At 42.8% G+C, this 26,843-nt stretch overlaps 1 protein-coding gene across 1 annotated transcript; it reads left to right on the plus strand.

Annotated features, from left to right (window-relative positions):
• Positions 1-120: 120 nt before the first annotated feature.
• GTPBP4 (GTP binding protein 4) lies at positions 121-26,416 on the plus strand. Its single transcript, XM_059662937.1, has 17 exons — positions 121-251; positions 1,704-1,874; positions 5,222-5,325; positions 5,403-5,539; positions 6,894-6,994; positions 8,435-8,527; positions 9,176-9,367; positions 11,629-11,694; positions 14,296-14,385; positions 15,240-15,350; positions 17,927-18,004; positions 18,337-18,388; positions 18,919-19,019; positions 20,553-20,750; positions 21,714-21,779; positions 24,569-24,712; positions 25,721-26,416. Exons 1-17 carry the CDS (start codon positions 204-206, stop codon positions 25,871-25,873), a joined length of 1,905 nt encoding a protein of 634 aa, XP_059518920.1. The 5' UTR covers positions 121-203; the 3' UTR covers positions 25,874-26,416.
• Positions 26,417-26,843: the final 427 nt, after the last annotated feature.

Genomic DNA, 26,843 nt, shown 5'->3' on the forward strand with positions numbered 1-26,843 from the left:
GGCCTGCGACTCCCCTGCCAGGGACCTCCGGCCGGGCGGGGGCGCTGTGTGACCCGAGGGCTGTGCGAGGAAGATGCAGGGAACGCCCGGACGTGACGCGCGGTAGGCGGAAGTCCCGCCTCTGTCACCCACGGAAGTCCCGCCCCCTTCCTCCGCCGGAGTCCCGTGTGTCGGCCTGCTTCCCTCGTGGCCGACCCGCAGACATGGCGCACTACAACTTCAAGAAGATCACGGTGGTGCCGTCCGCCAAGGTGAGCGTCCGGGGACCTTCCGCTCTCGCCTTTTTCCTGCAAAGCTCCCCTGCCGGCCCGCTACCCAGGCCACATCCTCTAAATTAGGGGTCCCCCGGGCTAGGCCCCCCCCGCAAAGGGTGGGTTCCTTTCTCAGACCTTCGAGTCCTCTACAGAGACTAGGATTCCTTCCTCAGTGATTGGAGTCTTTTCCCAGAGAGCAGGGTTTCTCTTCGGACGTCTGAGTCCTCTACGGAGGCGAGAGGCCCTTCCCCAGGAGTTGGGGTCTTTCCTCAGACATTAGGGTCCCCCCACCCCCAGAGGTGAGGGGGTCCTTCCTCAGCCGTCAGGGTCCTCTCCAGAGAGGAGGGCTCCTCCCCAGAGGTTGGGGTCGGTCCTCATGACGCAGAGTGGTCTCTCCTTTGGAAAAACTCCTGTTTGAACTACTCTGTTGTTCCTCCTCTCTTATTCCGTAGGTCAACTCTGTTATTTTTAGGCTGTAAAATAACTTTGTTTTTTGCCTGAATAGGAAAGATAAACTCAATTGTCTGACCTTGCGAGCTAGCCATCTAACTGATACGCTGATACTGATGCCAGGCGCCTGTGTAGATCGACATGTACTCAAGGTTACACGCTGTCTACAGACATAACTTAAAAGAACTAGAAGGAGATAAAAAGGAAATATTCCCTCCTGTGTTTGTTCAGAATTTGACAGAGGTGATCTGCTCTGAACCTGCGCGCAATAAAGATGACTCCTCACTAATTGGCCCATTAGGCGTCTTGTCCAGCTCGCTGGTTTGCGATAGAACTCTCCGACATTAGGGTCTTTCCCCCCCGCCCCCCCCAGAGGTGAGGGGGGTCCTTCCTCAGACGTTAGGGTCCTCCACCAGGAGGAGGGGCGAGGCGGAAAGCTTTATGAAGCGGTAGCTTTGGAACTGGCCCCTCGAGGGTTCACAAAGGCGGCAGACGCAGGAGGGAGTAGCGACCTGCAATCCGACATCTGTACGCCAGCTGGTGCTGCAGGCACCTGCCAGCTGGGGAACTCGCGCAAAAACCTTTCATGTCCTTGTCTCCTTAACAAGTCCTAGGAAGTTATCACCAGTGGGTTTTCGTTTTACTCATTGTTTTATGTGCTTTTAACGTTGTAGGATTGTTTTTATCTTTTTTTTAGTACTGTGGAGTGTTTCGTTTTCCTGATTTACGCTTGAGTTGTCTACTTACGTTTTCAAAGGTTTTTAGGTGTTTGGGAATTAAAAGAAAGATTTATTTCAGCAGCCATTTGCTAAGTGTTTTTTAAAGGCCAGAAACTATAAAGATGAACAAGGTTGTATATAAAAGATTTAGTTAGAAAAGGTGTCGTTTTAAAAAAAAAAAGTACTATTGCTAGATATTAGTCTTTCAGGAAGGTTTCAATAAAGTGGATGAAAAGTAGGTACATTTGGCATAACTCTTTCTTATTTTACTTAACTGCAGGACTTTATTGACCTGACATTATCGAAGACGCAACGGAAGACTCCAACGGTCATTCATAAACATTACCAAATTCATCGCATTAGACATTTTTACATGAGAAAAGTCAAATTTACTCAACAGAATTACCATGACAGACTGTCACAGATTTTAATGGACTTCCCCAAATTGGATGTAAGTGACTCTAGAGTCCACAGATGCTTATGTAAATGTTAGCTGTTGGGTAATGGGTTTTAACCAGTTTGGTCTACTCACCTCACAGATTACGAAGGAAGCAGAAAATAATGGAGTTGTCTAAGTTTACTCAGTGAGTTAGTGGCAAAGTTGGGAACAGAACATGGTTTGTTATTTGTTTTTGTTTTTAAATTTCTTAATAATTTTACTTTCTGCCAACCAAACCCTGTCTAAGAGGGCCCAGCGCTATTTCCAGGTTTTGTAACTTCGAGGCTCACAGGGTCCAACCCAGGGTCTCTGAAAGCTGTGACTGGATCTGGAAGTTCTCGCAGCTCGCCACCTGGTCTGGTTTCCTCTCCTGCCTGTTTCCAAGGCTCTTTTTCCTGGCCTCAAGTTGGGTCCGTGCCCTGAGGTCTACCACTGTTTGTGATCCTGTTGGTTCATCAGCCGGTGATGGCCAGTTCAGCTCTGACTGCTTTTTTTCACTAGTGGTAAGAAATTGCTCGGGGGAAACTGTGATTTTCCATTCAGTCACAAAAGTTGAACTCTTCACTCTTCTGCATAGTGCAGTTTGCATGTTTGTTTAGTTGTAGAGAGGTGGAGCAGCACTGCTTATGAAGTCCTCGTGTAGGATCACATGGTAGCGAGGTTATGTGAGATGGTGAAGGATGTGAGAGTGTAAACTTGCCACTGTCCTAAAATAGTCTTTATATTTAAAAAGATAATGATATAAAAAATGAAATAAAAAGATATTGATGGTCCTAGTCAGTTTGGCTCAGTGATAAGAGCATTGGCCTGCAGACTGAAGAGTCACGGGTTCGATTCCTGTCAAGGGCATGTACCTTGGTTGCAGGCCCCATCCCAGGCCCCAGTCAGGGCGCATGCGGGAGGCAACCAATTTCTGTGTCTTTCTCACATCAGTGTTTCTCTCTGTCTCTACTCCTCCCTTCTACTCTAAAAATCACCCTATCCTTTGTTGAGGATTAACAAAAACAGAAGATGATGGTTTGTTTTTAAAAATACAGAAATGTTTAAAATAAAATTTAAAGGTTTCTGCTAGAGGAGTGACACTTACATGTCTTTCAATAGATGCTTTTGAATAAGTATTTTTTGGGAAAGAGAGGCTTCCCCTTCTACCCTCTCAGGTGTGCAGCCTAACCTCTAAGGAACCCCACAAGACTTGCAGCCAGGGGAGCAGTGGGCAGTGGCAGCTTGTCCCATGCTCACCCCCTGAACCTGTCTCCAAGGCCCCCTTTTCTCTGATTTCTCAGTGAGCCCAAGAAGCCTCTCCTAGGCTCTCTCCTGCCCTAAGTATTTCCTGTTTTACTGTCCCCAGCTTTAAAAAAGTGCTCTCAAAATTGAAAAACAAACAGGATGAGATTATTCTAAACTAATTTGATATTAGGAAATATCTGGTTTGAACGAACAAAATACTTTGGTCTAATTAGTACCAGATTTCTGTGGTTCTTTGTAAGTTTTATCTTCTATGGCATCATTTTTTATACATTAGAGGTTCAAATTTATGAACATTGTATTTGTGTGTGTGTTTAAAGCTAGAGTTAGTTATCTGAGAACAGTTTCAGGGTAGAGGGTCAGAGTAAATTACCATTCATCGAATGATTGCTGGGTCTCGGGTATTGTTCTAGACCAATGATGGCAAACCTATGACACGCATGTCAGAGGTGACATGCGAACTCATTTTTTTGGTTGATTTTTCTTTGTTAAATGGCATTTAAATATATAAAATAAATATCAAAAATATAAATCTTTGTTTTACTATGGTTGCAAATATCAAAAAATTTCCATATGTGACACGGCACCAGAGTTAAGTTAGGGTTTTTCAAAATGCTGACACGCTGAGCTCAAAAGGTTCGCCATCACTGTCTAGACACTAGGAATACAGCCGTAATAAAAGAGGTCCCTAACGTCATCTCGTGTGGGGAAAGACAGTAAATGTGAAAATACATGGTGTGTCAAATAAATACGGAGAGTAGGGAGGTTGTAAGAGACCTGAAGGAAGTGAGGTGGTAAGCTGGCTCCCTGGGGAAAGCAAGCGCCAAGGCCCTGAGGTTCAGAGTGTGGTGTCTTCCCAGAACAGGTGGACCCAGGAGATGGAGGAGAGCACTGGGACGTGGGTCAGAGGTAATGGGTGGGGCGAGGAGACTTGTGTGGGGCTTGAATTCTGTTGAGGAGGAAAGCCTTTGGAGCTGAGCCTGCGACTGGCCATGTTCTGGCTTCGCTCTTAGAGGATGACTGGCCTTTACAGGTAGGAGGCCACTCAGGTCAGCGCAGTGACTTAAAGGACATGGTGGTGAAGGAGTTGAGAAGTGTTTGGCTTCAGGGTATCCTTCGAAGGAAGAGCTAATGGATTTGCTCATGGAGTAGGTGTGGGCCATAGCCCACAATGGTGTTGCCCTTCACCGAGACGGGGAGGGACACTGGTTTGAGGAGGTGGAGAACAGTTTGTACATGTTAATTGTGAGATGTGGGTGAGGTGTTCAAGCAGAAATGCCGAGCAGTCTGAAGCTTGTGAGTAGTCTGGCCTGGAGATGGGAAGATATGACTTGTAAAAATGTAGATGTGTGAGAACCTATGGACGGTCACCTAGGAAATGAGTGTGGGAAGAGTGCTTTGGGGAGTGTGAGTGGTTAGCATTGGAGCTCGAGCCAGCAAGGGGGTTGGAGAAGTAGCCAGTGAAAGAGAAGACCCTAGAGACCAGGTGAATAAACGCATCAGGAAGTGTGGGAAAGGATCTGGTGAGAAAAAGGGAGGACCGGATGTCACTGGTGGTGATGAGCTGTTTAGACGGCCTGGTAGAGACAGTCCTGACTAGTTTGGGTTGTGGGAATGGGGAGAAAGAAAAGACTTGGTACCCTTCTTCTTGACATTTGCCAAGAAGGGGAGCAGAGGAAAGGAAGGATGGGGGTGGGGGGGACAAGGGAGTTTTAAAACTTAAAATTTTGGGGGAGAAATAATAGGTTTACAGGCTGATGGGAATGGCCAGGTGGAGAGGGAATACTATCTGGAGCTCAGTTCTTGAATTGTAAGGGGCAGGGTCCAGTGCATGGATGGACCAGGCCTTGGTTGGATCGGAGAACAGTTCTACAGGAGTGGGGATGATGGTCTGTGGGTGGGCAGAGGTGACTGCCAGGCTTACTTCCCTGTAACTCCCGCTGTCTCAGAGAACCAGACAGACGTTAGCCAGGAGAGAGATCTGGGGAGAGATGCTACGGGTGTGGGAAGAGAGGGAAAGGTGCGATGTATTTCCCTAGGAAATTATTCTTCAAGTATTATGTACAATAGGGATGAGAAACTTGGGCCAAACTGCTTTGCTTTTTTTGTTACAGGATATCCATCCATTTTATGCTGATTTGATGAACATTCTCTATGATAAAGATCATTACAAGTTGGCTCTGGGACAAATAAATATTGCCAAGAATTTAGTGGACAAGTAAGGTATTTTCCTAATATATTATCTTTTAAATTGTCAAAAGTGAAAATAACTTACGTGCTTTTTATTTATTTAAGTGTTGCCAAAGATTATGTGCGGCTTATGAAATATGGAGACTCCCTCTACCGTTGCAAGCAGCTGAAGCGTGCCGCCCTGGGGCGAATGTGCACTATTATCAAAAGACAGAAACAGAGTTTGGAGTATTTGGAACAAGGTATTTGTCATACATAAGCAAAAATGGCCTTGAGTGCATTCTATTAAGGTACTTGGTCCTTGTCAAAAACTTATCTTTGAAATGTTTATTTTATTTTAGAGATGACAGGGCCAAATTATTTTTCCTAGTCTATCCTATAAGAAATTCTGACAGGCCAGTTATTGAAAAAGTAACTAGCACTTACAATACTTACAAGTTAATAGTACTCTTAAGAAAACTTATGTTTCATATTTAGTAGATTAGACATATACATTATAAATCACGGAAAATACCAAAACTGTGTAGGAAAATAAAATGATTCCTAGTTTGTGTGTGTGTGTTTGTTTGTTGGTATAGCAAAGGTGGAGATTTATTAAAGAACAAGTACAGACTCCCACAGGGGGAGGGGAAAGAATCTTACAGCACAGACTTCCAGGTGGGGAGGGGGAAAGTGTCCCCTGATTCCTAGTTTTACGTATTTTTTTTAAATGCTTTTCTTTGTAACATGATAGCATCAAACTGCTACTTGTTTTGTTACCTGATAGTTTCATGTACTAGGACAACATCTGAATTAACATGGTATGGTTTTTATTAAAACAGTTCTTTCCTTTGTTACGTTCATATAATTTTCAGGTGGTTTTGTTCCCCCTCTCCCAGCATCTAGCAAATAATTTGCGATAAGATTGCAGTACTTGGGCTGCTTTAACCTTCAAGGTAGCCTAGTGGTGTCACTGGTGCTATGAGCACTGCAGACCAGGCCCCTGTGTGGTAGCCATTACCTGGAAGCAGCCCTCTGTCTAGCCAGAAATGATGGATCGCACACTCACTTCAAAAGCGCTTTTCCAAATATTTTTCAGTTAAGAGTCACCTGGACACTTAGACGGCTTTTGGCCTCACCTTGAACCTGTTAGATAGGAGTACCAAGCTGGTACAGCCTAGGAATGGGATTCTTGGAGCAGATAGATGGTCCTTTTTTCATTCGTTTGTATTTTGTTTTTTTGTTAATCTCCACCTGAGGATATTTTTCCATTGGTTTTTAGAGAGAGTGGAAAGGGGGAGGAGAGAGAGAAACATTGATATGGGAGAGACACATTAATTGGTTGCCTAGTATACGAGCCCTGACTAGGGCCTGGGATCAAGCCTGCAACCTAGGTACATACCCTTGACCGGAATCAAACCCAGGCCCCTCAGTCCGCCGGCTGACACTCCACTGAGCCAAACTGGCTAGGGCTCATTTGTTTTTTCTTCATCACATTATAAATGTTGGAATGATGTTAATATATCACAATATTGGAGTGTAAGTGAAACAGATCTTAAACTGAGTTTCTTAATTTTTCTTGTGAAATTAAGCACATTTAATTTGAACTTCTCACAGTGCGTCAGCACCTGTCTCGTCTGCCAACTATTGATCCGAACACGAGGACCCTGCTTCTATGTGGGTACCCGAATGTCGGCAAGTCCAGCTTCATCAATAAGGTTGGTTTGTCTCTGATAATAACTCAGAATACTGAGGTCCTGAGGCCAAGGGTCTGCCATGTTCTGACTGTATGGGATGGAGGACGGCTAATTAGTCCTTGAGTTGGTACTGCCCTGGGTTCAAAACATTGTGTCCTCGAAGGGAGGATTGAGTTTATCTGATCCTAGATATATATATTGCTGTTACAGAAACAATTTTTTGATTCTTGTGTGCTTCTTATAAATTTTTAAGAGATTTGAGATGTTACAGTACATTTTTGTTAACATACAAGAGCCTCTCACAGGACATGTTGTCTTGGCATGTTCTGCGAATAGTGGTGCCAGTGGGTCTGCTGTTCACTGTGGCAGGCTGCACTTGCTGAATGGGACTTCACTCTCTGAAAGTATTTCTCGGGTACTGTCCCCTTAGTTGCCATGTCAGCTTTCACATAAACTATTTGGTCCATGTAATGGGGAATACTGAGTCATTCTTACTTGAGTGAGTTTATTATTTGAGGCTCAAGGGCACTATTTATGTAAGTAACTTGGTGCTTCAGGGTAATTTACCTGACTTTGAGGGACCTGAGCAGAGCAGCAACAACTATTAAAATGTCATTTCATAAACAGCTCATATACCAATAAACAATTGTTACATTCATATACATCCATGTGGCTGTTTGTTTCCAAGAATACCTTTGCCTTTAAGATTTATGGATTTTGTCCACTAGTTGTGCTAACATAGTGACAAGCCGTTTCTCTTCAGTGTCCTAGCTATGTCTCCAACACTCGAAGGCCAGTTTGTGGGGCAAAGACAGAACCACTTAAATAATTAAAATTAAACAATAGCCTTGACCAGTTTGGCTCGATTGGAACGTTGTCTTGTACAATAAAAGGTGGCAGGTTTGATTCCCGATTATGGCGCATACCGGGTTGAGGGTTCTCTCCCCAGTTGGGGTGAGTGCTGGAGGCAGCCGATAGATGTTTCTCTTCTCCCCCCCCCCCCGCCCCCTCAGATCAATTAAAATATATTTTTTTAATTAGTAAAAAAAATTTTAGTTTCTCAGTTGCGCTTGACTACATTTCAGGAGTTCATGGACAGTGTGTGGCTAGCAGGCCCCAAATGGACTTCACAGATGTAGAGTGTTTTTTTCGTTAAAGAAAGTTGTTCTGGGCATGGCAGGGGCTGGGGCAGGCAAGGAAAAACTGGTGGGTGTCCTCCTCCGACTGGGCCTGCCTCGCCTCCCTTATCCTTGATTCGGGCTCTCCTCTCTGCTATGGGCGGTGATGAGGAAGTGGAGACCGTTACCTGTTGAAGCACAGTAGCTCTTGTCCTCAGCAGTTAACCATGGAAGTCTCACTTGAGCTTTTTTCCTCCTACTGTAACAGTCTTGATAACATACCTGGGGTACTTTTACACTGTGTGAGAGGAAATAAAGTGTAGAGCACTGTGATTGGTTTCAGGTGACAAGAGCAGATGTGGATGTCCAGCCTTACGCATTTACCACCAAGTCTCTGTTTGTTGGACACATGGATTATAAGTATCTGCGCTGGCAGGTAAGAGCTCTTATCTTTAAACGGAACAGATGTCCTGGTGGTTTGTTAATGGAATGACTTTGATCCCTACAGCACAGGGGATCAAAGTGTCTTACTATTTAGTGCACTTTTTAGAGTGGGGAGAATGAGGAGGTGGAAGTAGACTCTTAGGGTTGCCAGGAGTGCCCTCATGAAGAAAACTCTGAGCTTTGGGGTTGCTTAAGAGCAGTTCCCATTTCTCTACCAGGAGGCTTCTGCATTATGTTAGCAGCGGTGCTGCTGAGGAAAGTCTTGTCACTGTTTCTGACCCTGTTGTTAGAAATGGCATTTACTAATTTAAAAGCATGACGCCGTGTATTTCCACAGTTGAGTTTGACTTTATCAATATCAATGATGAAGTAGTTCCTCGCACATGGGCATGTTAGCCAGTTATTCCAGTTCTGTTTCATGATGTCACTAATAGCAGAGAGGCATTCTCTCAAGGTCATTGCTAGTTCCTGAATGAGCTGTGGAGGTGCCTCCATCCCCCGCTTCCCCTTACTGCTTTATTTTATCATGCTCAGCTGGGAGACCTACGTTTTATTAACTAGTCCTGTCAGTGACCTCTGGGATGTGCTGGACAGCAAGTTTGTGAGCAGTGTGCTTTGGAGTGACAAGTTTGACTGTTAGGTTGTAGATACCCCGGGGATTTTGGACCACCCTTTGGAGGATCGGAACACAATTGAAATGCAGGCCATCACGGCCCTGGCCCATCTGCGTGCTGCGGTGCTGTATGTGATGGACTTGTCTGAGCAGTGTGGGCACGGGCTGCAGGCGCAGCTGGAGCTCTTCCAGAACATCAGACCCCTCTTTGTCAACAAGGTAGGTGGGTATTTGGATATTTTCTAGTTTGCATGATCAATAAGAGAACACAACAGAAAATACAATCTCCAAAGTGATGTTTATCTTGGAATGACCCAATTTAGGTTGGAGAGGTTGTTCACATTTAACTAGATCACTCTAATGTGTACTCTGTAGGTGCACTTATGAGCTTAAGACAGTAACCTAGTTCCCATTCATCTTGGGTATTCTCGAGTAATGAAAAGTATTTCAGCCTGTAAAGCTAATGCATTCATTAAGTGCTACAAACTTGATCAATAAAAAACCCTCTAGATTTGATTTATGTTCATCATATACAGTTAAAAGGTAAGGACATCCTCCATCTAAACCTATTTTTCAAAAGGTTTGGAAGCAAAGGGTCCAATGTGATTTAAAAAATTAGAATGTATCATTTCTAGCATCTTAGGTAGGTAGTTATATCAGGCTTACTAAAGTCTGACATATTCATTATTTTGATGTCAGTTGTCCACATTCATACAGCTAAATGTAAATTTCATGAAGACTTCAACCTGAACCTTGTATTTTCCACAGTGCCCTGCTAAGTATTCTTTGAGGTCCATAAAGGATTCACTATGACACCTGATACTCTGTCCTCTAGCCTGATTCAGTAACAGTAAATGCACACCTAACTTGATTTTTGTTCTTTCCTGCCAATCCAGGGTTGCCAGATTTAGTAAATATAAATACATGATACCAATCAAATTTGAATTTCAGATAAGTAACAAATTTTTCAGTATAATTACGTCCCAAATACTGCATGTGACATGTATAGTAAAAAATAAAACTAAAAAACTCAGTCCTGGCCAGTGTGAGTCAGTGATTAGACCGTTGGCCCATGTACCGAAAGGTGACGGGTTCAGTTTCTGGTCATGGGCACGTATCTGGGTTGCAGGTTTGATCTCTGGCCCCAGTCAGGGTGTGTACTGGAGGCAACCCATTGATGTGTCTCTCACATCCATGTTTCTCTCCCCAATCCCTCCCTCCCTCCCTCCCTCTCTCCCTCCCTCTCTCTAAAAATCAGTGGGAAAAATATCCTCAGGTGAGGACCAACAACAAATTTCATTGTTTACCTGAAATTCAAATTTAACTAGGCATTCTTTATTTTTATTTGGTGACCTTATCAGTCATTCTCCTACAAAGTTGCCAGGTATTTCTTGTAGCCCCCAGTTTGTCAGACACATCTACTTAACAGTGGACACTATTATAGCTTTGTCAAGGATCCCCATCGCTAATGTTCTAAGTATCATGGAGGAAGGGGCACTCTCATTTGGTGAGTGTGACTGGAGGTGCAGGATTAGCTGAAATGCTGTAACCTCCACTGCAGTTCCAGAAATCAGGAGAGCAACACAACATTTTTGTGTTGTTTTCTAAGGAATTCTCTTAGGCTGTGGAGGTTAAATATTTTTACTAAAAATAGCTTTGAGCCCCAGCTGGGTGGCTCGTTTGGTTGGAGCATGGATAGGAACCCAGGGGTTTACGTCTTCACTACTTTTTAGCCTGAGAGGAAGCAGCTACATAGCTGATATCCTTGAAATACCCCCTGGTTACCTTAGGCTTAAAAGATACTTTAGCATTTTTCCAAAAATGCTTGTATTTCCACAGATAAATAGTGCTTTGAGGTGCCAAATAGTGTTGGGGGTACTGTTTTGTTTTCATGAGATCCACATTTATTCAACATGTAATAGTTAAGAAACATGTGCTTCCAGTAAAAGGTTTTTTTTAACATGTTAGCTACACTTATGTGTGAATAAAGGAAATGATTACTAAAAATAAAGTAGTTGAGCATTTGTACAAAATATTTTATGAGGCACTCATTATGTTGCTGCTATTAAACCATTGTGTACTATATAAGTTCTAAATGATTTAATCGTTCTTGTGGAATGACGGTTTATTTAAAATGTTACAGAAATCCTATAGATAAATATTTGTAAAGCTGCTATTGCCATTATACCAGTATTAAAAATGTATTCTATCTTGCATCATTTATAATTGTTATGACAGATTGTATATTATACCCATTTGAGAATCCTGTAAATGTTATGGATTCAATAAACTGTTGCTAAGCATATGCTCCCAATGTTTATTTTGAGACTAAATGACAACCAGAGAATATAAACTACCAAGGTGCATCTGGTTATGTTTTTAAATAAAGAGCAAATAAACAAGGTGGTATGACCAGTACCACATTGATGACCTGCAGTATGAAGGTGGTGATCATCTTGTTATTTCTCTTCTCATTGTAGCCTCTTATAGTTGTAGCAAACAAATGTGATGTGAAGAGAATAGCTGAGCTTCCAGAAGAGGACCAGGTAAGACAACTTTATGTTCTCAATATTTCTTAACAATTCTAAATCTCATCTCAGATTGCCAGAGTTTAGAAAGAATTATAGCAATGCTGGTCTGGCTTTTGGTTTTACAGTTGAGATAGTATCCTTGGTAGTTCGGTCAACATGACATTATAAAAACCTCTTAGTGGTAACTAAACCTGAAATTTCCTGCTCTGTTAGAGGCTGTGGAAGCATCCATGTGTGCAACCGATCGGTACATTTAACCTCTGGCAGATTTGCTTACATAGGAAGGGACTGTTGTACACCAGCGCCTTAAAGGGACTGTAGCTCAGGCCTCGGCAGCAGGTGCACAGGAGCAGCACTTCGCAGAGTGAGTTTCTAGGTAGCGGGGGTTTCATAGAGTTGCCTATGTGTCTGCTGCATGGAGTCTGTGATGAAGTGAGTTTGGAAACTGAGTGAATGAAGGAAAATGAGCATCTGACACTGTAGGACCGGAATCTGTAGTGTCTGCTGAAGTTTTCCAAGAGACAGCATGTGAGCCTTGGTTTGTCAAACTGAACCCTGCAGCCCTCTTCAGTAGCATCTTTCAGGACAGGCGCTGTGAGAAGCTTTGCACTAATACAATGGTTCTCAGGTTGTGCCCGTGACCATTAGCCAACGTCACTTTCCAGTGGTAATATGTTCTGAATGCAAGGCCTCTGAAGTCAGAAATGGGTGGGGGGCACCTAGCAGGCGTGGGCTTGAACAGCCCCCTGGTGATGGGTGCGCACTTGAGGTTTGGGAGCTACTGCAGTAGAATGATGACTGTACCTGGCCACATGCCCTGGAGCGTGCTCCATTGAGTGGGTCTCGAGGAAGGGGCATGCTGCTCTCTTCCCAGTGCCCCTGGTGTCATGTGGACATTTCATGCTTGGTGAGAATTAGAGTTTTTCAAATAGCCATGCTGGTTTCCTTGTGGAACTGTGATATAGTCTTTAAATTGCTGAATATATAAACACGCCACCAGATAATCCACTTATTTTTTAAAAAGGCCCACATACCTGTTGTATAATCTCAGTTTTTCTGTCTAAAAGCACTGGAGGGTGGAGAAGGTTGGGATGCTCAGGCTCTGATGTTACACATGCTTGAGTTAAGCCTCACAACCTAGCAGCCCTGACGAGTGAGGTCACCAACAGTGACACCATTGGTTTTATACGAGTGATATGGTTGGGAAGATTTAGTGAAATCGAGAAGTAGGTGACAGCGGGCACTATTGCGATGGTAACTGTCTGGATAACACTCTCTTGTAGCCTGTATTCATCGGTGCTCTGACTCAGCAGCAGCAGGGTAGGTCACTGTGTGATGGACGCTGTCTCCACATACTTAGGCAGAGGCAGAGTGTCTTACTCGGGTCACACGCTAGTCAGTAGTGAGGCTGGCTCTCTGACCCTGGTATTCCTCAGGACACTGCTCTTTGCAGTAGGGAAGCAGGTCTTATTCACACGAAGCTAACTATTGCTGGATTGGTCGACTGTCTGAATGAAGTTGTGTATGGGGAAAGGGCACACAAATGAGGTCCTTTCACTTAAGAGTCTTAGTGGTTTATAAGGAGCTAGATGCATAAACATTGTTGTTTTCTAAGGAATTCTCTTAGGCTGTGGAGGTTAAATATTTTTACTAAAAATAGCTTTGAGCCCTAACTGGTTTGGCTCAGTGGATGGAGCGTCGGCCTGCGGACTGAAAGGTCCCAGGTTCAATTCCGGTCAAGGGCATGTACCTTGGTTGCAGGCACATCCCCAGTAGGGGGTGTGCAGGAGACAGCTGATCGATGTTTCTAACTCTCTATCCCTCTCCCTTCCTCTCTGTAAAAAAAAAATCAATAAAATATATTTAAAAATAAAAATAAAAAAAGCCTTGAGCCTCAGTTGGGTGGCTCGTTTGGTTGGAGCATCGTACACCAAAAAAGGTTGCAGGTTAGATACCCAGTCAGGGCATATATATATCTAGGTGTGTATGGGAGACAACTAGTCGATGTTTATCTTTATCATATATATATATATATATTTCAGAGAGGAAGAGAGAGATAGAAACATCAATGATGAGAGGGAATCATTGATTGGCTGCCTTCTGCCCGCCGGGGACTGAGCCCATAACCCAAGCATGTGCCCTTGACCGCAGTCGAACCTGGGACCCTTCAGTACGTAGACCAATGCTCTATCCACTGAGCCACACCGGCTAGGGCTGTTTATATCTTATCTCTCTCTTCCTCGCTCTCTAGAATAATCAACATATTCTCTGGTGAGGATTTCTTTTTAAAAGCTTTGAAAACATTCTAAAAAAATCTGTATCTTGATCTTGCCAAGTTTGTTTTTGGAAGGTAAGATCTCACAGAATATTCTAGAAAGCCTCTGGTGTGCTTGCTGTAGTCTGGTTTGATCCTCCTAGTAATTTGTATGTTCTTAATTACAGAATAACAGAGGGAAAAATAAATAACTGTTTTGGGGGAGATGTCCTTCAAAAGAGTTAGAACAAACCACAGATGTTGTGCTAAGCAGCATTTATAACACCCACTTGAGGAACAGTAAGATTTGTTCATGGGGACTTGGAAATAACATGTCTCTCATTTTTCCTTTATATTCCCAGAAAATATTTACAGATTTGCAGGCTGAAGGATTTCCTGTGATAGAGACCAGCACCCTGACGGAGGAAGGGGTTATCAAAGTGAAAACAGAGGTCAGTGCTTCCTCGTAGGCAGGGGCCGAGCACTTTACTGTCTCGCTTGTTTGAGAAAAGTCAGTCGTGAGGAAGGAGTTTTCTTTCCAGGTGAGTGCTTGTGGCTTAGGCAGGAGGCATGAGTGCAGGCGCCTGGCTGAAGCCCTGGTCCCACCCACCCCACTGAAAGGGGGGCTTTGGGCGATGCTTTCACTCCCGGCTCGGGGAGTTTTAACTTTGTCCACTGCTGCTGTTTCTCTCAACCTGCCAATATTTCCATGGGAGCTGGATGGAAAAGTACTTCCATGGAACCTGTTCAGAAGTAGAAGGAAAAAATAGTAAAAGTGGGACCAGCTTCAGGAAGCACTTCTTGTTAGATTTCACATGATTCTAACATTCTTATTTTGTTATTTTTACCTGAAATAAAAAGGGCAACTCTAATACTGTTGATTTTATTCAGGCTCAGTTGCTCTAGTTAGAGTCCTGAGGTGGGATGTGGATCAAGTTAGGGAGCTGTCTGGTTAGCGCGGAGTCACTGGTAGTGGAAGAAGGGCCCAGAAAGGGCTGTGGGGTTACTTGGGCCAGCTGTGTGGTGGTGCTGCCTCCGGGTTCTGCCTCAGATTGGGCCTGGGCTGGAAAGGGAGAAAGAGGCAGCCTCCATCCTGGAGTGTAGGGTCTACCCCAGGGGAGGTACTGGACCTTGATGTGGTTCTGGGGACTTAGCCACTAGATGTCACTACCGAGCAGAACACCTTGGAAGTGACATGGTGTGATTATGGTGTCAAAACATACATAGCCTCTGGTTGCTGGTTCCTCCCTGGAGGCTGCTGCAGGATGCTTTGTGACTTTCGTGCCTTGTTTTCACACTTTCTTAGGCTTGTGACAGGCTCTTGGCTCATCGAGTTGAAACCAAAATGAAAGGAAATAAAGTCAATGAGGTGCTGAACAGATTGCATTTGGCTATGCCAAACAAAAGAGATGATAAGGTAAGGTTGCTCTTCCAGAGACACTTAGAGATGGAATTATGGTGTTACTGACACAGCGGATATGCCACGTGCTTCGTCCAGGGGCCACAGATGCAGTTGCACATACGTGCATAAATGGATGTCATGAGCGGGCTTGAGTTCTCACTCAGGCTAAATCCTGCCACATATTTTTAAAAAGGCAAAAAGTGAGTGTGAGGTGCCAAATTAAAACCTGCTTCTCATTCCACCAGGCCTATTAATGTTAACTCTGTCTTGTTTATCTTTCCAGAAATATTTTTGGTATAAAAGCATATTTTTTAAAAAAAAATTTTAAACACAAATTTTGTGTTCTTTAAGTTTTCATTTAATTGCTAGTAGGCAGCGCTCAAGTGCACATCTTTACACGCAGTGTTGTTGTTTTTTAATTTTCAAATCTATCTGTAGAGATTTTAAGGTGTGGCATTGAAAATATTGTCCTACAAAATGCCTTATGTGTATATATTGTGCTGATGGTTCCTTGCACCTTTGGTGTTGACATCTGTTAGTCTAGTGCAGTGGTTGGCAAACTCATTAGTCAACAGAACCAAATATCAACAGTACAACGATTGAAATTTCTTTTGAGAGCCAAATTTTTTAAACTTAAGCTATATAGGTAGGTACATTGTTATTAACTTAAATCGGGTACTCCTAAGCTGGCCTTTGCTAAAAACGTCCTCAGTCTGATTGAGGTACGTTCGCTGAGGTCAACCCCTTCCAACTCTCCCATCCACACTCGTCTTGTATACTTGTTTTGTCTATCTTTTGTCACCCACACGTGATTTGCGGACGCGACTAGCACTAACCACTGCACAGTGAGACTGCTGACTGACTGGCTCACTCAACTCGTGCATGAATCGCACGCCTACCCCGTGCTGCGTCTCCCGTCGCCCCACCTACCGACCGACACCCCCCACTTCTTCTAACGCCACTTCTTCAAAATAGACTCGCCCAGGCCAAAACCTGACTTTTGCGCATGGGCCACGAAGTTTCAATTGGACGTGGTATTTTGTGGAAGAGCCACACTCAAGGGGCCAAAGAGCTGCACGTGGCTCGTGAGCCGTGGTTTGCCGACCACTTGTCTAGTGGATTACAACTGGTTAAAGATAGCTGCCAACTGGGTGAACAGTGATGTGACTATGTCATGTATACAAGTATCAAATTATGATGGTGTACACCTGAAATATATATAATCTTGTATACAGTTTTTAAGAGATGGTTCCATTATGATATATTTCTTTAATGATTAGTGCAGGTGAGCAGCATTTTTGATGGGCTGCTTGTTCTTTAGGTCATTTATATTTTACTCATTGATTTGTAATTTTTATATTAAGGTAATTAGACTGGTATATATTTTTTAATTTTTTAAATTACAGTTAACATTTAGTATTATGTGGTATTAGTTTCAGGTGTATAGCTTCGTGGTTAGACAGTTATATACTTTAAAAGGGTTTTGTACTATAAAACATTTTTGGGTTTTTTTTTTTTTGTCATTGGAGGATTTTTAAAAATATATATATTTTTATTGATTTCAGAGAGGAAGGGAGAGGGAGAGAAAGAAACATCAATGATGAAAAAATAATTGACTGACTGCCTCCTGCATGCCCCCTACTGGGAATTGAGCCCACAACCCCAAGCATATGCCCTGGCCAGGAACTGAACCCTGACCTGGTTCATGGTTTAATGCTCAGTGACTGAGCCACACCTGTAGGCTGGAGGATTTCCTTTTTAATCTCAGAGAAAGTACACATATTTATGCTATTAGCGTATATTAATATTTTCTCTGTGGTTGCTTGGTTTGGTGTCTTGCATATCAATGCCCACCACCCATTCCAAAAATAGTTCTTATACTTTGATGGTTTAATTTATTTTTAATTTTACCTGGTTTGAATAAAAGTCTTCACTTAGTTTTGAATTTATTTTGTTAGGAAGCAGGTGGAGGTAGTTATCCAGCTCTACTTTTCAGCTGGCTAGTCATTTATCTCATGTTTATATCTAAATTCCTTTTGTTCATGATGTGCTTTATTTCTCATGTTGCTTCCTTTGTTTATAATTGTTCTTGGTAACCTTAATGTTTATTTTTTATTTTTTTTTTTCCTTTTTTTTAAAATATATTTTATTGATTTTTTACAGAGAGGAAGGGAGAGAGATAGATAGTCAGAAACATCGATGAGAGAGAAACATCGATCAGCTGCCTCCTGCACATCTCCTACTGGGGATATGCCCGCAACCAAGGTACATGCCCTTGACCGGAACCGAACCTGGGACCTTTCAGTCCGCAGGCCGACGCTCTATCCACTGAGCCAAACCGGTTTTGGCAATGTTTATTTTTTCTAAATAAACTTTAGAATCGGCTCTCAGTCCTCCTGGCTAACATGCCCAAACCGGCCCTGCACCCTCCCCTCTCCCCATGATTCATCTGTTGGTTTTTAATTGGCCTGGGTGTAGTTTTATATATTTTTGCAGATGGAGAATTTACTCTTAGATTTTCATTTCATTTGTGTGTTTCTTTCCCATTCAGCAAGGTGTTGACATAAATATTTCCCATAATATCTTTTTAGGAGAGACCTCCTTTCATCCCAGAAGGAGTGGTGGCACGCCGGAAGAGAATGGAGATTGGGGAGGCTCAAAGGAAGAGGGTAGGTCACTGTCGACCTTACTGGGTTTACTTGTGAGGGTGGGCAGAAAGGCTTTCCAATGAGGGATGGAGACTTAGAGCATGAACAGGCCAATAGCACCATGACACTCTGTGAGAACATGGCTGTGAAACCCTGCACAGGTTCCCACCCTCGTGTATGTGGCACAACAGCTGTCCTACTGGATGTAGGAGCTGAGTGCCAGGTGTGGAAAGGATTAGTCCTTAGGCTGGAGAGGAGGTTATTTCACAGGAACGAGGAGGAGGGGCTCAGCTATTCTGGACCTGAAGGGTCAAATAGAACTGATCATAATTGTGTGTTTTTTAAAATTGCAGGAACGAGATATTGAACTGGAACTGGGAGATGATTATATTTTGGATCTTCAAAGTAAGGGCCTGCATGTACTAGTTATTTTAAAATGCCAGTTTCATGTGAAGTGTTTCAGGAAAGTGTGAAAGAGCTTTAATGAGCACAAATCTTCCAACATTTCGTTAATTTCTTAAAAATGAAAGGTTGCATGCTGGCAGGGCTCTGAGATTTCTTCCTTTCTGGTAGTTTTCTGTCATTTAAGGATGAGAGATTATTTTTGTAACTTTCATAGCAAGTAAATGTGGAGCCATGTTGATATTGTCAGTTATCTGTTATTCATGCCTTTTTCCTTTGAGTATATCATACTTGTTTTATTTTTGTTTTCCTTTATGGTCATTTCATCCTGAGGTACTGATAGACCTTGGGAAATGTTTGGGGGTGAATCTTTAATGAGCAGGTGGCTTTGCTTACATAGTGTCTAATACAGACACTGTTATCTTTAGATAGGGGAATGGCTTGCGTAAGTTATAGCTTACTTTGGGCACATGGTAGCTGAAGATATTAAAAACTACTGTAAATGTAATTTATTTATTTATTTTTTACTTTAGAGTATTGGGACATAATGAATTCATCTGAAAAGTATGATAAGATACCTGAGATCTGGGAAGGCCATAATGTAGCTGATTACATTGATCCTGACATCATGCAGGTTTGTGTCACTTGTTAAATTACATGGTTTTTATTCCTTTTTAATACAACTACAAGAAGATACAAACACAACTTTTAGCTGGTCTCATGGTGTAATGGTCTATGACTCAAGCACAACTGTGGGCTCACCTGCCTCTGCTGCCATCATTCCTTCTGCACCCACGAGCCTCCGTGTCCCCAGTCACCCACAGCTTGCTCCTACCGGGTCCTGGAGACTCCCGCGCTCTGCCCATTTGCAGGGCCAGTCATCCTCTTCCCGCTGAGGCCTTTCGCTTCTCGGCTCCTGCTCTACTTCCCTCGGCCCCTCATAGCAGGTAGCCTGTCTTTGTGAAGAATGAAGAGCCGCCGTGGGTGTGAGTGCCCAGGTGCTTCTCGTTGGCGGGTGCTTTTGGGTGCAGCACCCCTGGTTCTCAGACCTGGTTCCGTGTCTTCTCCAGAGTTTGCTCCATCACCAGTATCTGCCTCCTGTTTCATTCCCCTCCCTGTTTGCTTTTTCTTAGCACATGAGTGCCTGCAAATTTCTGTCATCTTTAAAAAGCAAAAGTCCTGCGTCCTCCTTTAGTTGCTAGCCTTCTTTTGTCAGGCTTTTTGAAAAATAAAGCTTTATCAATATTTGCCATCTACATTTCCCCACTTTCTTCTCCTCAGTTCCCTTAAATAATGGTGCCCTTAATTTATACTTTCAGTCTTCAGATATCAAGGGATTGAACCCTAACATAAGCCCCCTTCACACTTTCTGTTTTTTCCGTTTCTAAATAGTCCTGTTGTCTGTTGTCTGATGTTCATCCTTGCTGCCTTGGCTTTAACTAGTCTGTTTTCTCAGCTCTTCCCTTCACATTATGTTGTCCACACTTACACACACGAGAAGCCATGTTGCTCTCCTCTAAACTCTTCCATTGTGCCTCTTGCCTTCATCTCTCATTGCACAGTGTCCTCAGTGTGGATTCTGGGTGGCCTGTGAATAGTCTGGCCATGCCATTCTAGTCTCTGCCCCCACACTGTCCATAAATAGTGATGTAGGCACATTTGACTGCTGGATTCCTGTGAGTTTACTTATTTGGTTATGATATACTTACATGCATTTAAAAATTTTAACAGTACAGCCTGTGAGGTTGTGTTTGGAGATGGCATTAAGATGGATAAATGGATACAATAGTAAAAGATCAGTGCAGACTAATGATTTAAGTTCTTCAAGAACGGAGGTTCTTCCATGTGCCTGCTGAGAGAGAGGGGATTGAGGGAGGTGCTGTCTGTCTGCACATTTTTAACCTTGCTGTGTACACTCATTGTTTTTAAAGGAGAAGAAGATCTGGCACCGAGCAATTAATATGTTGTCAGCTCAGCATTTGTGTAGTCTTCATTTTCCCCCCGTAATCTTTGCTAGTAGGTCAGCTCTGACATGTGTATGAGGCCCACATGAGACAACCCTGGCATCCATTGCACACTGAATGGCTTAGAGGAAACCTAGTTCCCATGGAAAGGTTCCTACACTTAATTTTTTCAATGTTGATTGTGTTTATGACCCTTTTTAAAGAAATTGGAAGAATTAGAAAAAGAAGAAGAGCTAAGAACAGCTGCTGGAGAGTATGACAGTGAATCAGAAAGTGAAGATGAAGAAATGGTGGAAATCCGACAGCTGGCAAAAGAAATCAGAGAAAAAAGAAAGTTGAAAATTCTGCAATCCAAAGAGAAGGACACACAGGGACCCAGAATGCCACGAACTGCTAAGAAGGCAAGTTTTGTGTCCCCTCAAGGAGGTGTGACCCATTTCTTTCCATACTGGATTCTCGTATATTCATTGCTAGATAAAACATTCTCACCTGTGTGTAGTAATAACATGCTTTTTTTTTGTTGTTGGTATGTATTGACTTTCAAGGTTAGTTGAATCTTGATTTTTTATTTCTGATTATTATGCCTTTCTTGGTGATTTTCAAAGTTCATAAGATCATAATTTAGTCAGGACTCTTTTGCAATTTACAGAAACCTAACCCAATCTAACATAAATCTCAGGGCGATTTACTGGCTCCTGTGACCTATTAGTTCAAGCTCGAGTGGATCAGTAAGGTTGGGGTTCTTTCCAACTCTCAGCTCTATCTCTGTAGGCATCTTTCTCTACTGTTCTCGTCAGGGTGGCAGGTGAGGTTAGATCCTCTGGTCACCCCCAAACTGCAGGGCATGATCGAAAAGGTGGAGGCAGCTCCCCAAAGAAAGAAGAAGATGTGCAGGGCAGTTAAAGTTTAGTGGGACAGGAAGGAAATGACAACAGTGCACACACCTCATGGGTATTCCTGTGCTTGACACTGTTTTCATGTTATAGCAAGTGAGTGGTTCTTGGCAGACGCAGACATCACTGTATCTACCAGTGGTGCTGCAGGGACACTAGCTGGGGGTGTGTCACATGACCTGCCTTAATGACCTCATATGCACACAGGAATCCCCTGCAGAATTGTGCAGAATCCAGGGATAAAGTGTACACTGTTCTACACATGGCAAGTGCCCAGGAAATGTTAGTTTTCATGGGATTTAATGAGCTGTCTACAAACATCAGCATGAGCCCAAGTAAAAGATACATAATTTGTAAAAGAGGTGTATCACAGATCGTTACAAAAGCCACGTTTTCTCCTGAATTTTTTTTTTTTTAACATTTCATCAAACTGGTTTTGCTTAAAAGAAATATACTTTCCCCTCTTTTCAGGTTCAGCGGAAAGTCTTGGAGAATGAGATGCGCAGTCTTGGTGTTGACATGGATGATAATGACAACGTGAGTGTGCCGAGATGGTCTCAGATACTTCATAGTTGGTTACAGCTTTGTACTCTAAAACCAGGGACTCAGAAACCTATAGGGTCACAGAGTTCACTAGAAAAGAAATTAGGCCCTGATCAGTTTGGCTCAGTGGATAGAGCGTCGGCCTGGGGACTGAAGGGTCCCGGGCTCAATTCTAGTCAAGGGCATGTACCTTGGTTGTCGGCACATCCCCAGTAGGGGGTGTGCAAAAGACAGCTAATCGATGTTCTCTCTCATCGATGTTTCTAACTCTCTAGCCCTCTCCCTTCTTCTCTGTAAAAAATCAATAAAATATATTTTTAAAAAAGAAAAGAAATTAGATCTCCTCACCATGGACATGTCTGATCCTTGTCCTGAATACTGTCTCAGATCTCTGCTGTTCTTGCTTTGGAGGGGTCGTGTCTACATAGGGAGCTGGGCTGAGCCTTTTACAGAGAGGCCCTGGAGTCTGAAAGGATGAGAACAATTAACTTACTTGTTTCTTCTGTTAAGCTTGTATCTCTTGTTTTGACAATAAAATTTCTTACTACTTTGAAAAGAAATTAGAACCTGCAGATTTTCTGTTGAGAAGCTTCACTAGCCTGGCAGTTTGGTTGGAAGTGGTTGGTTGAGGACAGATAGTGTTAGTCACACTATATTGTCTATTCCCTTTTGGGGAACAGGTTGGGCATTTGGCTCATCCTGTTGGTACAGGATGGTGTTGCAACAGTCAGTTCTTGCTGTTCCCATTTGAGAAGAATTTAGGAAGAAGACTTGCCCATGCCATCCTCCTCAATTAGAACTCATCCTTGTGGGTGGGAGGTTTCCCTGGATGTCATTCTGGTGTCCAGTTTAGTTAATGTCAGGTGTGCGCAGCCACCCTAGAGGCTTTTTATTTAACTTTTTTTCTTTTATTAATGTTTTCTTATATTTGTGTATTCATTAAAAAAATTTGGAAAGTTCCTAAAACTAGAAAGAAAACAATTACTTGTGATTACAGTGCACAAAAATGAACTAGGCTACCATGTGGTGCATGTCTTTTTATTCAGTGTTTATGCAGAGAGCTTTAATCTCTCTGTTTCTTTCTTTGAAATCTGTTTATACCCACATGCTGCATCTATATTTCATTGTGCAACAGGCACTTTCTTTTAGAGTAATAGACTTTTCATTTTTAAGTCTTTTTGATTGCTTGCAGTTTAAAAATGCATTTGCTGTTGCCTTAAAGAATGTAAGCTGGTGTGTAAAAAATGCACAATAAAAAGATTTGTGTCAGTGAAAAATATATATATAAATTGGAAATGTTAGAACAAAACAAGGTTGTCGGTCCTACACAGTTTTTTTACTGGAACTTTAATTTTGTTTTCTAAAGTCTTTACCTGGTGCTTTGATGAGCTTCAGTTATCAAATAACCATGAGGTACTATTGAGTCTATCAATGAGAGGGAAACTTAGGCTGCAAATCATCCAAAGCTGTGTTCTGAAATCTTAACAACTAGAGGGCATTTCAGGTACCTGTTAGAATTCCAATGTTTATTCCTTAGTGAGTTATCCCGGCATATATACATCTTTGTATAAAAGAACTTTTCCGTATTCGAGATTATTTTCTCAAAACACATTCCCAGAAGTGGAATAATGAAATCAAAGGGTAGTGTTTGTTGAAGTTCCTTTCCAAAAGGGTTCGACTGATTTGGATTTTCATCAGCAATAAGTGAGAACACCCTGCTCACATGGAGCTGTAGTCTAATATGCAGATGTAGCTTCTGACTTTTGGGGGCTTATTAAGTGTTGGACTTACTGCTTGCCTGCCTTTAGAGGGAGCTGAGTTATCCTTCGATCCAGATAAGTGGGGGGCTAAAAAACAACCTGTCGGTGGCCATCTGCATGGCTTTGCTGAACCCCAAGGCCGAGCTTTCTGATGTTCATCACAGTGTTGACAGGCTTAACCCAAAATGGAGGAATAAAGAAGTTAAAACTCTTATATCTAAGATTCAAATTGTGATGTTGAGCTAATGATCTAGGTCAGTGGTCGGCAAACTGCGGCTCGGCAAACCGTGGCTCGTGAGCCACATGTGGCTCTTTGGCCCCTTCAGTGTGGCTCTTCCACAAAATACCAGGTCTTCCACAAAATACTGGCTTCTGCGCATGGGCCACAAAGTTTCAATCGCACTGTATGTACACGCCCGCATGTAGTATTTTGTGGAAGAGCCACACTGAAGGGGCCAAAGAACCACATGTGGCTCCCGAGCCGCGGTTTACCCACCACGGATCTAGGTTAACCCTACCAGACCTGAGGCCCTGAACCTAACTGTCCCCTATACCTGGGCTCCTGAGCATTAAAGAGAAAAAACCAACATGATACAGAAAAATGTTAGTTACATGCAAACAAGTGGTTAGAATAAGATGGAACTTGGAGACATTGTAGAAAATAGGTCTAGGCAAAGTACCAAAAATTAGGTACAGCGGTATCGCAGCAGATTCGGAAATTACCGAAAAATCGGTACAGCGGTCTGGTAGGGTTAAGGGAAAACATTGCTGGGTGGGCAACTCTAATTTTTTTAATGGAGTAAAATTAGCTTTGTAACCATCCAGTGTTAAATGAAAAAGAATATTTGACAAATAATTAATGTGAAATTAACTTTGTGTATTTTAAAGACCTCTTTTTAGCTTATTTGGTAATGGCTTTGGTAAAAGCTCCTGAGTGCCCTCTCCCCTTGGAGTGATTTCATGTTTGTCACTAAGCCTGAAAGCCAGGCTAGGATCCTGAAGTGTGTTCTTTGTGCTTTTCAGGCTCATTATGCAGCCCAAGCCAGAAGGTCTCGGAGTGTCACTAGGAAAAGGAAGCGGGAAGACTCTGTCCCGCCCACATCTCTTGCCCGGAGTCGCAGTTGCTCTCGAACTCCACGTGATGTGTCTGGTCTTCGGGATGTCAAGGTTAGTCTCTGTCATGTGCAATTAATAACACGATGGCCTCTGCTTTTGGCTACCTGAACGTTCAGGGTAAACCCTCCCTGTCCCTCAGCTGTCCTTTGGAGCAGAAAAGGGCACATGCCCGGGTTGCAGGCTTGATCCCCAGTGGGGGGCATGCAGGAGGCAGCCTATCAATGATTCTCTCTCATCATTGACGTTTCTCTCTCTCCTTCTCCTTTCCTCTCTAAAATCAATAAAAATATATATTTTTTTAAAAAAATGGGTTGCCCACAGAACACCATTCTCTCGTGAACAGAAGTATGATGTCATGGGGCACCAGGTGGTCTGAGCCTATGCCCCAGCCGTTTAAGGGTGTTCTAGGAAATGGCCCCTGCTGAGCCCCTAGAGGCCTGGGGCCTCACCCACAGTGAGTCATGCTGGGAACCAACCGAGCTTTTTGGTCAGTCTTTTGGGAAATACACTTTGGATGTACATTGTCTCTTGATGAAACTTGATTTTATTAAATACACCCCAGAATTGTTAGTTTCGGCATTTTGAAAACTCAGGTAAAGTAGAAAGTCTGTATAAATGGGCAAGCAGTCAACTTCATGGAAACCTGAGGTTTCCATTCCACCATGCCATCTCCATCTAGAAATCTGATTTTAATATCAGTCTTGCCACTTGTTTGTCAAGTGTGAATAGTACAATTTCATGGGTCCTAATCTGAGTTTCTTTGTCCAAGAGGGAGTTAGACTAGATACACTCTAATCTTCCACGCTAAATATATTTGCTCCTTGTAGGCACAAAACTTGTCTGGCTGTAATTTTCCTCCTGCCTTCACATGCAAGTGTTGGTTGAGTTCCTGCAGGTACTGCGGTGGGTTCAAAATAGCATTGAGTGAGGCTTACCTGGGTTTTCCAGTACTGAGCACACCTACATTGTAAAGACAGACTATTAACGGGTCATGAAAATGCACATGGGTGTTTGGTCTTCAGTAAGCACCTCATGTGTTTTATGTTTTCTCCTCTTTAGATGGTGAAGAAAGCCAAGACTATGATGAAGAATGCTCAGAAGAAGATGAATCGCTTGGGGAAGAAAGGGGAGGCAGACAGGCATGTGTTTGATATGAAGCCCAAGCACTTACTCTCTGGGAAGAGGAAAGCTGGTAAAAAGGACAGGAGATAGTGTCCTTCTCAGCGGAGCAGTTTGGCGGGACTGTTGTTTGTTTCTGGTTTGATACGGTATGGTCTCACAGAATTGGAGTCATGATCTGTAAACTGGAAATAACAATGAAATAACTAAAGCACCTGTTTTCCTCAAAATTATGGTTAACCCTTAACAGTACAGGTGTGAGAAATTTTTATCACTGCCTAATATTGCGAATACTTTGAGTAGACTGGTTTCTGCTTTTAATGGACTTTTGATTGCATCAGATTTGCAGAACTGGGAAGATTTATTGGTGTGACTATTGTTTTTGATGAAGAAAAGTCTTATTCTCTTCAGCAAGATGGAACTTTGGTTTGGTTCCCTGCATATAAATAGTCCTTCCTTGCTAAGGAAACCTCTCCACTTGTGGCAGTGGGCAGAAGGCTGCCAGTCCTGCTTAGCAGATACAGGTTGAGGGTTTATCAGATGCCAGCACTAAATTATTTTCTAGTCTTTTTGTACAATGTACCATTGTAGTCTGTCTTCATTATTTTATCCAAAATAAACTTCTTTTAGTTTTGATTATTTTGTTCATGGTTGTTTTTTTTTTAAGCAAAATATTTTTTTGTGGAGTAAAGTGCAAATAAATGTAGGCATGTCCTGTTACAGTAGTTCTTGACTGAAAATCACATTTTAATTAAAACATAAACACCCCAATACTACCACAAAAGCACCTCCTGGGGAGGGATCTGTTTTCAGTTTTGCTTAGTATAGAGTGTCTGCCTGTGGACTGAAGGGTCCCAGGTTTGATTCTGGTCAAGGGCACATGCCAGGGTTGTAGGCTCGATCCCCAGTAGGGGGTGTGCAGGAAGTGGCTAGTCAATGGTTCTCATTATTGTTTCTATCTCTCCCTCTCCCTGTTCTCTTTGAAATCAATAAAAATATACTTTAAATATCTTTTTTAAAATAAGAGATAGAGACTCATCCTCCAGTGATAGGGAAGATGGTC

Source organism: Myotis daubentonii, chromosome 1 (genome assembly GCF_963259705.1).
Source record: "Myotis daubentonii chromosome 1, mMyoDau2.1, whole genome shotgun sequence".
Taxonomy (NCBI): Eukaryota; Metazoa; Chordata; class Mammalia; order Chiroptera; family Vespertilionidae; genus Myotis; species Myotis daubentonii.

Excerpts from the sequence above, each read along its gene's own strand:
- GTPBP4 (XM_059662937.1), top strand. The coding sequence starts at position 204 with ATGGCGCACTACAACTTCAAGAAGATCACGGTGGTGCCGTCCGCCAAG. Across the intron at positions 1,875-5,221 it reads TGGACTTCCCCAAATTGGAT|GATATCCATCCATTTTATGC; the intron begins GTAAGTGACTCT and ends TTTTTGTTACAG. Across the intron at positions 14,386-15,239 it reads TTATCAAAGTGAAAACAGAG|GCTTGTGACAGGCTCTTGGC; the intron begins GTCAGTGCTTCC and ends ACACTTTCTTAG.